The sequence below is a fragment of the Delphinapterus leucas genome, chromosome 7 (assembly GCF_059928025.1).
Source record: "Delphinapterus leucas isolate spDelLeu-1000000601 "Yukka" chromosome 7, BTC_Dleu_Yukka2, whole genome shotgun sequence".
NCBI lineage: Eukaryota > Metazoa > Chordata > Mammalia > Artiodactyla > Monodontidae > Delphinapterus > Delphinapterus leucas.
In genome coordinates, this window is record NC_143135.1 from 6,388,761 (window position 1) to 6,404,873 (window position 16,113).

Sequence of the window (16,113 nt, forward strand, 5' to 3'; positions counted from 1 at the left end):
GCGGGGGCTACTCTTTGTTGTGGTGCGCGGGCTTCTCATTGCGGTGGCTTCTCTTGTTGCGGAGCACGGTCTCTAGGCACGCGGGCTTCAGTAGCTGTGGCACACAGGCTCGGTAGTTGTAGCTCGTGGGCTGTAGAGCACAGGCTCAGTAGCTGTGGCTCACGGGCTTAGTTGCTCCGAGGCATGTGGGATCTTCCCAGACCAGGGCTCGAACCCGTGTCCCCTGCATTGGCAGGCAGATTCTTAACCACTGTGCCACCAGGGAAGTCTCTATGTAATCACTTTAAACCTCAGAAGGAAAGGAGGTCTCAAATGCTGTCCTCCCAGGGGCACCTTGGCCCCCAGGCAGTCAGCAAACTTCGATGTCAAGCAAAATAGAAGGGAATCTTTGGTAGGACATTGGGAGCCGTGGGGTTAGGGGTTAATGTGGGCTGAAAGTCAGACCTGGAAACAAGCAGAAGCTGGGGTAGCTTGGGAGGCTGGAGCGGGGATTCAGGAGCAGCGTGATCAGGCCACTGCTGGATGCTTGTCCCCAGCCAGGCTCAGAATATTTGAGACTTTGCCTAAAATTTACATTCCAAGCATCCATTTGGCCTCTCTTGGATCATGGGCCTGCAATTGTGTTGGTTGAAGAGGAGGGGAAGTCTTTCAGGAGGGGAAGATTACAGAGCCACCAGCTGGTTTAAAGCGGCAGGCAACCTCTAAGTGGCAGTTTCTCTCACTAATAAGGAAATAATTAAAGAGTAGATTTTAATTTTCTTCCCTAGTAGAGGCTCCGCCACAGAGCTCGCTCACAGAGGACCCACCTCGGACTATTTTCCTCGTTCCTGTGTGTAATTTAGGACATTTTGACACATGCAGAGCCCCATATCCCCATGGGAACAAGGGCTATTACAGGGAGAAGGGTCAAGTAGAGGCCACTGGAACCCCCCCAGACACTAAAACAACAAACCATTCACTCACTTGTCCAATATTTATCAAGACTGTACTATGCATCAGAGACTCCACAAGGGATCAGGGTTACAAAAGTAACCAGACAGGAGAGCAGCAAGAGTACATAAGGTAAGGAGGGGGGCGAGGGGCAGGGAGAGAAATAGGTGAGGGAGATTAAGAGGTACAAGCTTTCAGTACAACATAAATGAGTCATGGGTATGAAATGTACAGTGTGGGGAATATAGTCAATAATTAGGTAATATATTTGTATGTGACAGATGACAGCTAGGCTTATCATGGTGATTATCTTGAAAGGTATAGAAATATTGAATCACTATGTTGTATACAAGGAATTAACAAAGTGTCATAGATCAGTCATATTTCAAAAACAAACAAACTCATAAAAAAAGAGATCAGATTTGTGGTTACCAGAGGTGGGGGCTAGGAGGATGGGGAACTGGATGAATGTAGTCAAAGCTACAAAGTTCCAGTTATAAGATAAATAAGTACTAGGGATGTAATGTACAACATGACAAGGTAATTAACAGTGCTGTATGTATTATATGAAAGTTGTTAAGTAAATAAGTTCTAAGAGTTTTCATCACAAGGAAAAAGTTTTTTCTATTACTTTAATGTAAGTCAAATCATTATGTTGTACACCTTAAATGTATACAGTGCTATATGCCAATTAGATCTCAATGATACTGGGAAAAAGAGGAATATGTAAGGTGAGACCACCCAGGGCCCTGCCCAGGCAGGAGAGGGTGGTGATCTGAACCGAGGCAGAAGCAGAGTTGGGATGCGAGGAGAGAGTAAAGTTGAGAGGTGGTTGGCAAGTGGATTTGGACCGGATCCAGTGACCGGCTGAATGTGAAGGAGGAGGACTGTGGCCGCCGGGTTTTGGCTCCCCCTGGTGGTGCCATTCATGGAGGTGGAGACATGGAAGAAGCAGCCACTTTGGAGAGATGGGTGCTATTCAGTGTGGGCTCTACTGCGTTTGCCGTATTTGGAAGTCACCCAGGTGGGCTACTCAAGAAGGTACCTGTATGCCTGAATCCAGAGCTCAAGGAAGAGGGCCAGGTTGAAGATGGAGATTGGAGCTTCCTTTCTACCCCACAGTTGGCGGTCCCTGAAACCACCGGAGCTGCCACCTTCACTGGTGAGTCCTTCACGTTCCACCCCTTGCCTTCCCAGCAAACAAACGAGCGATGCGCTTTTTTTGTTTTTGTTTTGTTTCGTTTGGCTGCACCGCGTGGCTTGCGCGATCTTAGTTCCCCAACCAGGGATTGATCCCGGGCCCCAGGCGGTGAGAGCAACGAGTCCTAACCACTGGACCACCGGGGAATTCCCCTCCAACTCCTAACTTCATAACTGTCCACAGAGTCTGAAATTTTCAAGGATCTTACGTTTGTTTTATAAGTGTTTTTTAGAGTTTTGAACTTGATTTTTATTAAAATATTAGTCTAATATTAAAATATTAGTTATAACACATTGTGGTTTTTTACAATATTTATTTATTTAGCTGCGTTGGGTCTTTTTTTTTTAATTAATTAATTTATTTATTTTTGGCTGCATTGAGTCTTCGTTGCTGCACACGGACTTTCTCTAGTTGCAGCCAGCGGGGACTACTCTTTGTTGCGGTGCGCGGGCTTCCCACTGCGGTGGCTTCTCTTGTTGCAGAGAACGGCCTCTAGGCGCGTGGACTTCAGTAGTTGTAGCATGTGGGCTCAGTAGTTGTGGCTCGCGGGCTCTAGAGCGCAGGCTCAGTAGTTGTGGCGCACAGACTTAGTTGCTCCGTGGCATGTGAGACCTTCCCTGACCAGGACTCGAACCCGTGTCCCCTGCATTGGCAGGCGGATTCTTAACCACTGCGCCACCAGGGAAGTCCACCCACATTGTGTTTTATAACACAAAAATTTTAACTCTTCTACTGAAAAAAAAATCAGTATTTTTATTTTGGTCAGTTTTATTTTATAAGTTTTACAGACATCAGCCAAAAAGAAGAAAAATACAACTGCCTTTTCCTGGGCAACCACAGGTTACTGAAAATTAGCCGATTTTGGTCTCAGCTGACATACCAGACAGAAACTCCTCCTTGGAGCAGAGCCAGCACAGCCTCTGGCACTTTGTGTGCAGTTATCAATTTGGCCGCTCTGCTTTTCTTCGTTGCTGTTGATCTGACTCCCAGGGGCTTTTTGCCTTCACCCAGCGGGGCAGCAGCTCGCCTTTCCACCCTGACTCAAGGACGTGTCCTTGTCCTTTCCAGCCACTTCAGTGATAAATTCATATTCAGGGGCTCTGGAGGACAGAGGGCAGTGGGTGTGACCTGGGAAGGAAGATGAAACTCACAAAAAGTGCACGGGCCTTCCACTTGGGGGTGCTCTAGGGGTCCGGTAGTTCTGGGTCTGCATCCACAGAGGGGACACAAAACCTCATGGGCTGCTCTGGGTTGGGGAGGCAGCACACACTTCCCTGGCTGCCCTTCTCGGGCCCATGGGCCCACTTCCAGTGAGGCTGAGTGATGCAAATCTCCTTTGGCAGGTCTGGGCCACAGGATAAGGTGAAGTGGGCCACCAGCCAATCCTCAGGACCTTGTAGCCCCAGTAACCCCAGAGGTGTTGGTAGAAGCTGTGGAATCATTCACTTAACACATGTTCACTGGACATCGACTGTATGCCAGGCGCTGTGCTGGCTGCTGGTAAGTGTGTGTGCGCATGCGCAATATGGACCTATTTATCTATTTATTTATTAATATATTTATTTATTTATTTATTATTTTATTTATTTTGGCTGCATTGGGTGTTCGTTGCTGCGTGTGGGTTTTCTCTAGCTGCGGCGAGCGGGGGCTACTCTTCGTTGTGGTGTGCAGGCTGCTCATCGCGGTGGCTTCTCTTGTTGCGGAGCACGGGCTCTAGGCACGCGGGCTTCAGTAGTTGTGGCATGTGGACTCAGTAGTTGTGGCGCACGGGCTTAGTTGCTCCGAGGCATGTGGGATCTTCCCTGACCAGGGCTCAAACCCGTGTCCCCTGCATTGGCAGGTGGATTCTTAACCACTGGGCCACCAGGAAAGCCCTGGAATACCTATTTATAATTAATAACAATAATAGTACAAATGAGGATGATAGCTAAATTTATTGAGCACTTGCTATGCTGTAAACCCTGTTTTTAGCATGGTGGCATATTATCTTTTTTTTTTTTTAGTACTGTTGTGATTTTATTTACTTATTTATTTTTTATAGTTGATTTACAATCTTGTGATGGTGGCATATTATCTTATTTAATCCTCATGACAACCCGTGGAAGTCAGAAGATTCTATTATTATCTCCCATTTTGCAGCTGAGAGGGTAAGTAACTTGCCCAGGGCCACTCAGGTAAGTAACTTGCCCAGGAATTCCACTCAATTGGAATTCCGTCAGACTGAAAGGTCTGCACCTGTTACCATTTGCCTCCCATAGCTTAGTTCTAAGAGAAGAAACAAATAATAACCTCATGCATACATAAATAAAAATAATTGTCACTTATGGTGAGTGGCAGAAAGGAAATGCAAAGGGAGCTGAGGTAGAACAGTGGATGGCTTCAGACAGAGCAGTCAGGGCGTCTCGGGAAGAGCTGGGGATGAGGAAGGCTCCTGGAGCTAGCACAGCATGTGTCGAGACCTCGAGGCGGGAAGGAGCCTGGTTTGTTGTAGGATCAGGCATGAGGCCACAGTGGCTGGAGCTCCAAAAGGAGAGGGGAGCTTGGGGATGTCCGCCAGACCTCACAGGGGTCTGAGGGCCAGGGCAGGAGTCTGGGTTTTCCTTGAGGCACTGATATATATATATATATATATATATATATATATATATATATATATATATTTCTTTTTTTTTTTTTCGCACCACGAGGCATGCAGGATCTTCCTTCCCTGACCAGGGATGGAATCCGTGCCCCCTGCAGTGGAAGCACGGAGTCTTAGCTGCTGGACCGCCAGGGAAGTCCTGAGGCACTGGTATATTTTGAGTGAGGTGAAGATGTGATTTGGTTTATATTTTAAGGCGATTCTGCATGGGCTGGAGGGGATGCGAGGAAGGGGAGGCTTGTTGGAGTCCAAGGTTGTCACTGGAAGAGGACCCCCTAGGGGGACCTGGAGCAAGGTGGTGGCTTGGAGAGGACTGGGGGTGTTTAGAGAGATGTGTTGTAGGCAGAATCCTGGGTGTAGACGTCACGTCAGGGGTGAGGGAGGTGTTCATGGATCAAATGTTACAACTTCCAGATCTTCGAGATAGTCCAGTTGGAGCGGGGAGAAGTGGGGCAGAGGGTGTGGGTGAAATAAGACTGGTCCTGGTGGGCAATGGCGGCGGCACTGGGTGCTGGAGACAAAGGGCCTTGTTGCACCAATCTCTCTACTTTTGTGGTCTTTGAAATTTTATGTAATACAAAGTTTTAAAGAAAAACTATGAAGAAGAAGATTGCTATACAAGCGCCTGGCTTAAGCAACAGTGGTGACATTATTTCCTGAGATGGAAAAGATCGAGAGAAGCAGGGTTGGGGGTGTGGGGATCGGGCACCTTGTTTCATCTGTGCTGTGTGGAGCTGAGTCAGGCCTCGATCAGAGAGCAGAGGCAGAGGTCTCTGGGATCTGGGGACAAAGCTCTGCCCCCTTCCTCAGCCATTTTTCTCCTTTGAGAATGGTTTAGAATGGGGTATCCTGGCTCAAATAGAGACCAAACACGAACAAGAGACAGCAGACCACCAGATGGGAGCTGTCCAGCAGACACTGGGGTTTCCAGTTTCACCAGGCTTTGCAGGACCAGTGACCCTTCATTAAGAGGTGGAAATGGGTTCAGAGCCTGTATCAGCTATCCATTGCATGTAACAAACCACTCCAAAACTTAGTGGCTTGAAACGACAAGGATTTCTTATTTCTCACCATTCTGTAGGTCAGCAATTTCGGCTGGGATCAGCTCAGTGGTTCGTCTGCTAGTCTGCTACTCTTACCTGGGGGTCATTCCTGTGGCTACAGTCATGTGTGGCTCCATTTGGGCTGGCATGTCCGGGCTCTTGGCTGGGGCATGTGACCTCTCATCTGTCAGGAGACTAGGCTGGACATCTTCACAGCCTGGTGGTCTCGGGGCTCCAAGAGAGCACAGGTGGAAGCTGCAAGTCCTCTTGAGGCCTAGCCTCCAAAGCTGTGTAGCCTCACTTCTGCCACATTCTACTGGACAAAGCAAGTCATAAGGCCAGCCCAGATTTAGACAGCAAGGAAATAGATTCCACCTCTTGAGGGGATGAGCTACAAAGAGTTTGTGGCCATATTTAATCTACTGTAGGCTAGAGGGCCCAAATAAATGACCTAAGCATGTCATTCTGCCCCTAGTAGGCCCACATCTGATATACCACCACCTTCTCCCTCAAACAAACATTATAAAATGGTTGGTGTTCAGGAATTCCCTGGCGGTCTACCGCCGAGGCCTGGGTTCAACCCCTGGTCAATCCCACAAGCTACATGGTGCAGCCAAAAAAAACCCCAAAAAACAAACAAAACAAAACAAAACACAAAAAAACGGTTGGTGCTAATTTTTCAGACCAGTCTATAGATGTTGATTTGTTAGAAATGGCATTTGGCTCATTGGCCAATTGCATTTTTGAAGATGGCCACTAATATATCTGCCATCCCACATGCTAATCTTACAATGCGATGTTGACAAGCCTCCAGTGAGAGGTGGGGTCTTATGTTCCCTCACCTTGAAACTGGGTGGACCTTTGTAATAGCTTTAACCAATAGAAAGGGGCAGAAGTGATGCATGTGACTTCTGAGGCTAGATTGCAAAGGGCAATACAGCCTCCATTCTCTTGGTACACTTGTCCTTGGAACCTAGACACCAAGTTAAAAGGAAGCCCAAGCCACATGGAGAGGCCCTCTTTTGGTGTTCCAGCCAATAGCCCTAGTTAGGCCCTCAGCCATCAGCCAGCATCAACTACCGGACATATGAATGAACAAGCCTCATGGATGATTCACGGCTTTTGATTCTTCCAGCAGAGGCCCTAGACATCATGGAACAGAGATAAGCCACTCCCACTGGGCCATGTCTGAATTCTTGACCCACAGAAACCAGGAGAGATAATAATGATTATTGACGTTGTAAGCCGCTAAGTTTGGGGGTAATTTGTGATGCAGCAGTAAATAGGTAATAATGTGGGCTGCTGGTAATTGAGACAAGAAAAACCAGTGGCTTAAACAAACTAATGGTTTATTTCTCTTTTTCACTGAGAGGGTTTGAAAGCAGGCAACCCAGGGATGATGTGGACACACCTATGATGTCATCAGAAGCTGAGGGTCTTTTTTGTTTTTTTGGCCACGCCGCATGGCATGCAGGATCCTAGTTCCCTGACCAGGGATCGAACCTGTGCTCCCCGGCAGTGGAAGCTCAGAGTCCTAACCACTGGACCATCAGGGAATTCCCAGCCCCAGGTCTTTTATCTTGCTTCTCTGCTATCCTCAGCACATGGCTACAATTCTCAAGGTCATCTCCAGGTCCCAAGTAGCTACTGGAGTTCCAACTATCACATCTTCACTCCAGGCGGAATGCAGGATGAAGCGGAGAGGACAGAACCAGCCTTCACCAATATTGTTTCTATTTCAAGGAGCATTTTTAGAAATCCCTTCCAAGACCTTCTCCTTATATCTCATACCCTAAAATTAGGTCACACAGCCACACCATATGTGCAAGGGAGGCTGGAAATATTGCCTTTTAGCTGGGCTCATCGCCATCTAAAGTAAAACTGGGGTTCTGGTATTGAGGAGGGGAGAATGGATAGTGGTTGGTGGGCCATTAGTGACTGAGGTGTTAGAGCAGGATGATGGAAGAGGGAAATCTTCCCCATGGGGACGAGCTGGAGCCACACATTGCCCCCCTGCCTGCTGCAGCCTCCTTGAATGTTTGGGCACCACGGAGTTTTCCACCTAAGTTGCTTCTGAACAAAGGTTTGACTTCACCCACTGTGAGGCAGTGGGCTGAATCACAGGGAAAGCTCTGGTCTCTAACTCCACCCTCCCCATGTGGCCAGCAGGCAGCTGGAATTCTGCTAAAAATCCTGATATGCAGTCCTGAGCTTGTCACTTCCCTGCTCAACCACCTTCCAGGGCTCCAGTTTGCCCCAGTTTAAGGGCAATCCCCCAGTTAAGGGATTGGTGTTGAAGGCCTCAGCCACCTCTTCCACAGCTCTGCTTCCACCCTTGCTTCATGCCCTGCACCCAAGCCTTTGTGCAGGCAGCTCCCACTGCCCAGAGCATCCTTCGCCTTGTCTCTGCCTGGGGGAATCCCATCCATTCTCTGCACTCTTCTAGGGCCACCACTGGCCCTTATGGTGCCTTTGCATGGATTAGAAAAGGGTGCCCTTCATCCAAGTGGATGCAGCTTCGTGCCAGGGCTTGAGGAGTGGCCCACAGGTGGGATTCCACCCACACTTGCCTCTTGCACAGTGAACACCCTGCACAGTTGTACAGAAAGATGTCACTTCCAAGGGCCGCTCGAGCTCCACCACTGGGGGAGGCCCTTCCTTTGCCCTCTTCCATCTTCAGACCCCATGCCCTGATTTGGGGCTGGCTGTTTCCAGCTTTGCGTCCTCTGACCTGCTCAGTGCCCATTCCCCCAGATCCATGACACCAGCAGCCATCGGGGGAACTGAATTTGCGCCACAGGCCATACCTCTTCCTTCCCACTTTGGGGACCAGCCACACTCCCTTAGTCCTCAGCACACCCAGCAGCAGAATGGAAACCGCTGCTGGGCTGGAAGAGGGGCCATTTGGACAGTCTCTTAGAAGCGACCCAGACACTGGTCGGGTGGAGTCAGCTGCTCAGAGCAACCTAAATCTGAGTCTCAGAGACCCCAGGCCAGGCAGGGAGCTCACCCTCTCCTGGGGGTGCTGCAGCCCCACCCTGCATCCCCTCCCAGACCCAACATGGCCCATTGTGTTTGTTGTAGTAGCCTTGAACCCACCACCCAGGAATGCACGTGAGAAGACCTTCCATTTCATACCTTTTATTTTATCTGCATTTTCTCTGCCTCCTCCCTCCCCCACCGGCCCATGAGAGCGGGTGGAAGCCCCAGTTGGAAGGGAAGGGACTACTCTCTCCTCCCTGGGGGAGGGCTGGTGTCCCCTGGGCCAAGCCCCAGGGACGGGGGAAGCAGGGGCCTCCATGGCAGAGCAAGGGCATCGTCCAAGAGGCTGTGGCCGGGGCCAAGGCCCCTCGGATGCCCGATAGCCCTGAGCCCCGTGGGTCATCAGGAAGGTAAAGAGCAGAGAAGTCAGGGGGCGATGAGAGGACACAGCCTGGAAGGCATGTGCGCGGCTGACAGAGGCGGACATGGAATTCTGGGGCCAGGAGCAGAGACCAGGGAATATGGAATTGAGATGGGGCCCTGGGAAAGAACCCCGGGTTACAGGGGTGACTGGATGTGCAGGGGAGGGTGGACCAGGGAAGACAGGGGGGTGGGGTGGGACAGGGCTGTGCTCCAAGAACCAGGCTCCTGGTAGAGGGGCCGCGCCACAGGGTCTGATCAGGGACTGGCCCTGAGCAGCAGCCAGAGGGCAGGCAGGGACGGGCCTGCCAGGGAAGGAGGATGGGGACTTTGGGAGGGTAGTGGGGCCGAGGCCGTGGTGCTGCCGTAGCCAGCTCTTCAGGTTCATGGATGCCAGCCCAGCTGGACGGCCCCAAACCACCGATTTGTGCTTCTGGGTTGCTCGAGGGCCCCCGACGTGGCTTCAGCCATGCAGGGAAGAGTCCATAGGCAGCCCTCTGCTGCAGGCAACAGCTGTCCCTGGGACTCCTCCCCCAGCCCACGCTTTCCGGAAACTTCCTTCCCTGCGCAGCCTGAGAGGCCCCCAGGCTAGATCGTCTGCCATCGCAGGGGGTGGGACGTGGTGGTGGTTGGAGGGGAGCCATGCTGGGATGGTTCGTAGACCCAACCGCGGTGGTGTCCCATCGCCCCCAAAATGACCGTGGGTCCCTGCATGTTAGCCTGTCTAAGGGCTCCAAACCCACCCCATCCCTTGTGTGCTGGTCTGTCTTCCCTCCTGTTCTGGATAACAATTACTCAGGCATGGAAGCCCCGTGGTGGGATGGTGGGGGGAGGGCCAGTGTGGGGGCCGCGTGGGTCTCAGAGCGCACCCTGCCCGTCCCCCTGGCAGCCGCTGTCACCGTGGACGATGAGCACGGGGAAGTAAAGGGCGTCCTCGTAGCATGGTGGGCTTTCCAGGGGCTCCGTGTCCTCTCCACGGCGCCCCAGCGGCCCCCCGCTTAGGCTTCGGAAGACCCCCGGCGTGGCGCGGCCCCCGGCTCCCAGCGAGAGGCGGCTACGGCTAAAAGGCAGGCGGGGCCCGCTGGGCCGGGCGGGGGGCAGCGAGTTGCTGCTGACGGAGCGGCGGCAGCGCTGGCAGCCACGGAGGTAGGCGCCCGAGCTGGCGTCCATGACCACGGCCTCTGAGTAGCTGGGCACCAGCTGCCGGTTGGAGCAGATGTGCCACTCGAGCTCGGTGAAGTCCACCGTGGCCACACGGGAGAGCGGGGGCCCACTGGGCCCAGCCCCGGGTGCAGGCGAGCTGGCGCCGAAGAGCTTCTCCACCTGGTAGTGCACGTGAGCCGTGCCGTAGGCCGCCACAACGCGCAGCGGCCAGGACAGCGTGGCCGCCGACACCAGCCAGAAGACCCAGGCGCGCGCGTACCACGGCGGGCTGCGAGGGTCGGCGAAGACCATGAGGGACTCGCGGAAGTCCACGTCCTTCAGGTGCATGCCCTCCCGGGCCTCCAGGTAGTCATCCAGGCCCTCGTTGGCGCTGAAGAAGCGGGCCCGCTGCGTGAGGTACGAGGCCTCGGCCTCGGCGCTGCCGAAGCTGAAGCACTTGGTGAAGCGCAGCCGTGTGGCCGCGTGGTCGGCCAGGCCCACGAGCTCCTTGGAGACGTCGCGGACGCCGTGGGCCGAGTAGTCGAACTCGCCCCGAGCCGAGCGGCTGTCGGCCCTCTCGTGGTAGACCTGCGTGGTGGTATAGGCGTCGCCGTTGCGGTAGCGGGTGATCTGGCGGGTGCGCCGCACGTAGTGGTAGCTGGTGGCCTTCCACCAGACGCAGGGCGGCGCCTGCTGCAGCCGGCGGATCAGGGCGAGCACCGTGTTGGCGTCGGTGCGCGGCGCCTGGCAGGAGCGCACGTGACAGTGCCAGCACTCGGCCAGGTAGAGGAGGTAGAGGAGGGAGACAAAGGCCAGTGGGATATACAGGTAGCCATCCGAGCAGGGGCTAGCTGGGTAGGTGGGCGGCGGGCCCCCAGCCCCCTGGGCCAGGGCCGCCTCGGGCCCCAGGATCAGCCGTGGCACCGTGGCCAGGCGACACCAGGCTACCACGGCGCCGCAGGCGTGGATGAGCAGCGTGAGAAGCAGGCACTTCCAGTGCGACTCGCGGCACAGGGAGCTCCCCAGGGACTGTTTCAGGGGCCGCTGCTGCAGAGTGGGCAGAGAGAGGAGAGGCGTGGGTCAGCACGCGGCTATCAGCTGTGCCTGCTGCTCTGCGGAAGCCACTGAAGGTGGTGGTGCTGTGCCCCCACTTTACAGAGGAGGAAACTGAGGCTCTGAGGGACGGGGCAACTTGCTCCAGCCCTCACCCTTCTAGTCAACTGACAGTCGAGCTGCAGGACTCAAACCCAGGCCTGTCTGCCCCAAGCCTATCCTCCACCGTGCCCTGTCATCTCTTGGTCACGGGCATGTAGGACAAAATAGACCCATCTCTGCCAAAAGAGGAGAGGACCCCCCTCTCCCCCACGACAGGCCACTGAGAAAACTGAGCTCGGGTCCTGACTTTGCTCCCGATTTGCTGTGGGATTGTGGCCATATCCCTGCCCTCTCTGGGCACTGATTCCTGGACCTGGTGGTGTGGGAAGCCAGGGTGGCAGGGGTCCTAGGGGTGAAGAGCATGGGCTTAGGAGCCCAGGATTGGGTGCTGGCTCCACCACTCACTGTATGACTTGGGCAGTTCCCTCATCCTCTCTGGACCTCAACTTCCTCCTCTGTAAACTGGGGTTGTTGTGAGGATTCATCGAGATCATAATGTGTGAAGATCTTGGCACAGGGTCTGGCCATGGGAATAAATATTATTACCGTTACCCTGCAACTGCCTCTGGTCCCTTGGTCTCGCTAGGGACAGCAGGAGACTTGGGCGAGGCTTTCAAGTAAACGAGAAAGAGGAAGAGAGGGAGAGGTGTGAGTCTGGGCGGTGGGGTGGGGAGCAGATGGAGTGCCATCCTCCACTCCCCGTCTGTGCTGGGGGTGGAGCGGGACACAGCTGCTGGGCAGCAGGGACCACTCCCTGGCCCGGGCTGCCAGCCTGGCTCCCGCCTCATCCCCAGGTGCCTAAGGAGAGAGAAGGGGTGAAAAGGGGGAGAAGGAAGACGTGGTCTGGAGGAAGCAGTGGGGGTGGGGGGTTAAGGGGCCACCTTTTGCCCCACAGTCCCACCCCCACCAGGCTGTGAGAAACCCAGGAGGAGAGGAACTGTCCCCACCCCAGCCCAGAGCAGCCGCCCACCACAGAGGCATACCACTACCCTGACCTGCGGGGCCAGAGGGATGCACCTACCCTCATCTGCGACCGCCACCCCACCCCACCCCACCCTAAGTTCACGGAAGAACCTCCCACCGGGAATGTGACCACTGCCTGTCTATCCAGCACGCAGCAGACCCTCACCAGAGCCCAGGGCGCAACCCCCCTCCCCCACTGTAACTTGGCGCACAGGTGCACACGCATCCCCTCCCCCAACCCACCCACCACAGGACACAGATGCACATAAATGTTACACATTCACTGAAGCGCAGGGACACGGCAGCCCCTTACCTACCACGGTGCACATGCCCCCACCCCTACTGCGACCTGACACCCACACCCTACAGACTACCGGGAGAGACCCACACACCGCAGGACGATACACTCACATGCACTCACACGTGAGCATTTCACCCAAGCCACCAGACCTTCACCTGCCTATAGGGCACGTATATTCCATTCGAGGTGTGCGGAGCACGCACTGACATTCACACACCCACAAGCAACCTCTGTCCACCGAAACACACACAGAGATCTACTCATCACCCACCACCCCCAACACCCCACACTGGGCCCCACAGCCCTGCAGACCCTCTTCGTGGCTAGGACTGAGGAGGGGCCATTCTGAGGGTCCCAACCAGCATGATGGGCCCTGGGGCCTCACCTCAGGGAGAGGGAGAAGGGGTACCAAAGGCCACCTCCCTCCCTCTTTCCCCTCCTCCCTCCGCTCCCCGCCCCCCCCGAGTCCCCGCTACCGCTGCTGCATTGCAGGCGCTGCCCCGGCACCTCGTGAGTGCCTGGGGGCCTGACCCCGGGGCTCTGGGGGTGAGGGGCAGCGCTGCAGAATGGGGCCGCGCAGGGGCCAGGTGCTGACGTCACAGGAAGGCGAGGCGGGATGAGGGGGCGTCGGGGGCGGGAGTTGCCCCCATATCCCTTCCCAGCCAACCCCACCCCTACCCCCACGTGGGCCCCTAGGTCCCAGGACCTCTTGCAGGACGCAGGCTACCCCAGTGACGTCATTGGCCACAGGGTCTCCGGACTTCCCTCCTCAGCCCCCGCCTCGGGGGTCGCCCCTTCCCTTGTCCCCCTCTTCCCGCTCCAGCCCCGGCTCCGGCCCCCACCACACAGAGCCGGTACCTCCTCCCGCAGCGGCTCGCCGTCCGGGATAAGCGCGGGCACCTCCCCGCCGTCGCCACCACCGCCGCCCTCGGGCATGGTGTCCTGGCTGCTTGGGCGGCCCACGCCTGGGCCCGGGGCATGATAGGGGGGAGCGCGGAGGGCTGCGGCGCGGCCCCGGAGGGCGTCCGCTCGGCTCAGCGGCCGCGGAGGGAGTGCGCGGAGCTAGAGCCTTAGCGCGGCGGAGGCGTTGGCAGCCGCGGTGGCGTTGGCAGCCGCGGTGCCCGGCGCCCCGCCCTCCGCTGACCCCGCCCCCGCAGCACCCTCTGCGCCGCCGGCAGCGCCTGGCACCGCGGGTGCTGCCCCCACCCCTGAGAAGCCCAGGCTGGGCGGAAGGACTCCTGGGTTCCCTTCCTGCCGCGATCGAGCTTGCGACCTTGGACGAGTCCTTGCTCTCTGGGGCCTGAGCCTCCCCTGCTGTAAAATGAATCTCGAAGAGGGTGGGTACCCGCGGGGTCCTATCTCTGAGTAGGCCCAGGCCTGAGCTCACCCAGACCCCACACCTGAAGCCTCGCTTGTGGTGGTGGAGGGGGCAGTTACAGCCTTGAAAGCTGTGGTGAGCCTCGTTAGCTGGACAGAGGAGCTGGGCTCCACTTAGAGCAGGCAAGCACGAGGCCAGGACACCCGGGGCCCTAGGCTTTGTGATCTTGAGTCGGCACCCTTCACCCCCAACCTCAGTTTTCCCACCGGAGGAATGGGGATGGAAAGGTGCTGGATTCAATGCACATTCATCATGCTGTCCAGGCGAGTGGGATTCGTCCTGCATGAGAGGACCCCCTCCCAGGTACTGGTGGCCCCAGTGCTGCTCTCTGACCCTCAGGGGCCTCAGACCTTCACATCTGCCCCGGGCCAGGGCCTAGCCCCCAAGGTAGGCAATCAGTGGGTGGGACATAGGGAGCTGCAATGCTAGGTGGGGTTTGTTTTGTGATTTTTTTTTTTTCCCAAAGAGCAACTCAAAGACCATTCTGTTCAACACCCCTACCCATTTAAAGATGAAGTAACCGAACGGTAGAGAGAAAAAAGGACCGAACCAGAGTTTCATCCATTAAAAAAAAAAAAATTATTAGGCGCAGATGTTTCTTAGGTGTCTTCTATATGCAAGTACTGTGAAGCATTCACGAGCATCGCGAAGACAAGTGTAGAAGTGGAGAATGACACAGTCCCTGTCCTCACGGAATTTACATCCAGGGCAAACTACTGCACCCAGAGGGAGCCTAGAGACTGGCCTCTGGCCTCCGTCCCAAGCCAGGACTCTTCCCTCTGTCTGAGAGGCACAAGTTGAACTGACTCTTAAAGGATAATTAGGTTTTGGACAAGTGGATATGAGGGGGAAGGGCATCCCAGGTGGAGGGGACTTCTGGGCAAAGGCACTGCAATTGGACCACGTGGACTGAGTTCGGAGAGCAGGAAGGTCACCTGGTGTAACTGGACACTGGGTAGCTAACTAGAGGCAGGTCGAAGAGGACCTGATCTTGCTCTGTAGAAAGTGGTGGCTGGAGGTCTGTGTGAAGGGAGGCCCCGAAGACTGTCTCCGGGGAAGGTGGCAATGAGAGAAAGGTGGAGAGAAAGGAGCCCCTGAGGTCATGAGTGAGGCTTGGGGGTCTCACTTCGAGATGACTGAAGGGCTGGCAATGACTCAGGAGTTGCAACCACAGCTTCAGGAGGCGAATCGGCACACCTCCACCCACAAATCATCTGGACCACGGGAGAGTCGACGGGACAAGCCTGGTGCAGGATCCTATCCCAACTATTACCACCCAATTTATTACCACCCAATTTCTGGGACTTCAGACCCGGACCTCGGTTTTTCAATACATGTAATGTGTGTGTGTATGTGTGTGTGTGTGTGTGTAGAGAGAGCCCAGGTGTGTGTGTGTGTGTGTGTCGAGAGCCCAGGCCCTCGGAGTCTGCAGGATGGCGGCAGTGGCGGTAGGGAATTTCAGCACCAGACAGCGGACAGCACCCGCGCGGAAAGGAGTGGTGGGAGGCGGGAGGAGGAGTCAGCATCCCGGAGGTCGCTGGGCCGCGCAGTCACTGCTCGGCCCGGGCTCCTACCAGCATCCCGCCCCGGCTGCCCGGGCTCCGCGCCAGTACTGGGGAAAGTATGGAGGACGGGGAAGGAAAGCTAGCATTGAGAAGGAGGGGAAAGAGCCCCGAGGGACAGGGTTTGGTCATAGCCCCACCGTCCCACTCCCTCTTGGAGTACGTCCCGCGAGCGAAACTTCATTCCCGGACTCCAACTGCCGTCAGCCTCCGCCGGGTCTCTTCCCGCTGTAGTCGTGGCAGGTAGAGCGTCAAGTGCTCCAGTGCGCAGGCGCGGAAATACTTCTCAACCTCCTCCTACTTTAACCCTTCTATTGGCTGCTCCGCCGCGAACTAACAACGGCACTATCCAATCCGAGAGCGCCTCAAGTTGCTCCGCCTATTCCCCCGCCCG

The 16,113-nt window shown here is 55.4% G+C and overlaps 1 protein-coding gene across 1 annotated transcript; it reads right to left on the minus strand.

Moving 5' to 3' along the window:
* Positions 1–8,275: 8,275 nt before the first annotated feature.
* TMEM151A (transmembrane protein 151A) lies at positions 8,276–16,100 on the minus strand. The gene is made up of 2 exons (XM_022591380.3): positions 13,638–16,100; positions 8,276–11,407 (listed from the first exon to the last, which is right to left on the minus strand). Exons 1-2 carry the CDS (start codon positions 13,713–13,715, stop codon positions 10,076–10,078), a joined length of 1,410 nt encoding a protein of 469 aa, XP_022447088.1. The 5' UTR covers positions 13,716–16,100; the 3' UTR covers positions 8,276–10,075.
* Positions 16,101–16,113: the final 13 nt, after the last annotated feature.

Coding starts and splice junctions, on each gene's coding strand:
- TMEM151A (XM_022591380.3), bottom strand. CDS start 13,715: ATGCCCGAGGGCGGCGGTGGTGGCGACGGCGGGGAGGTGCCCGCGCTT. Junction 11,408..13,637: donor GCGAGCCGCTGCGGGAGGAG/GTACCGGCTCTG, acceptor CCCACTCTGCAG/CAGCGGCCCCTGAAACAGTC.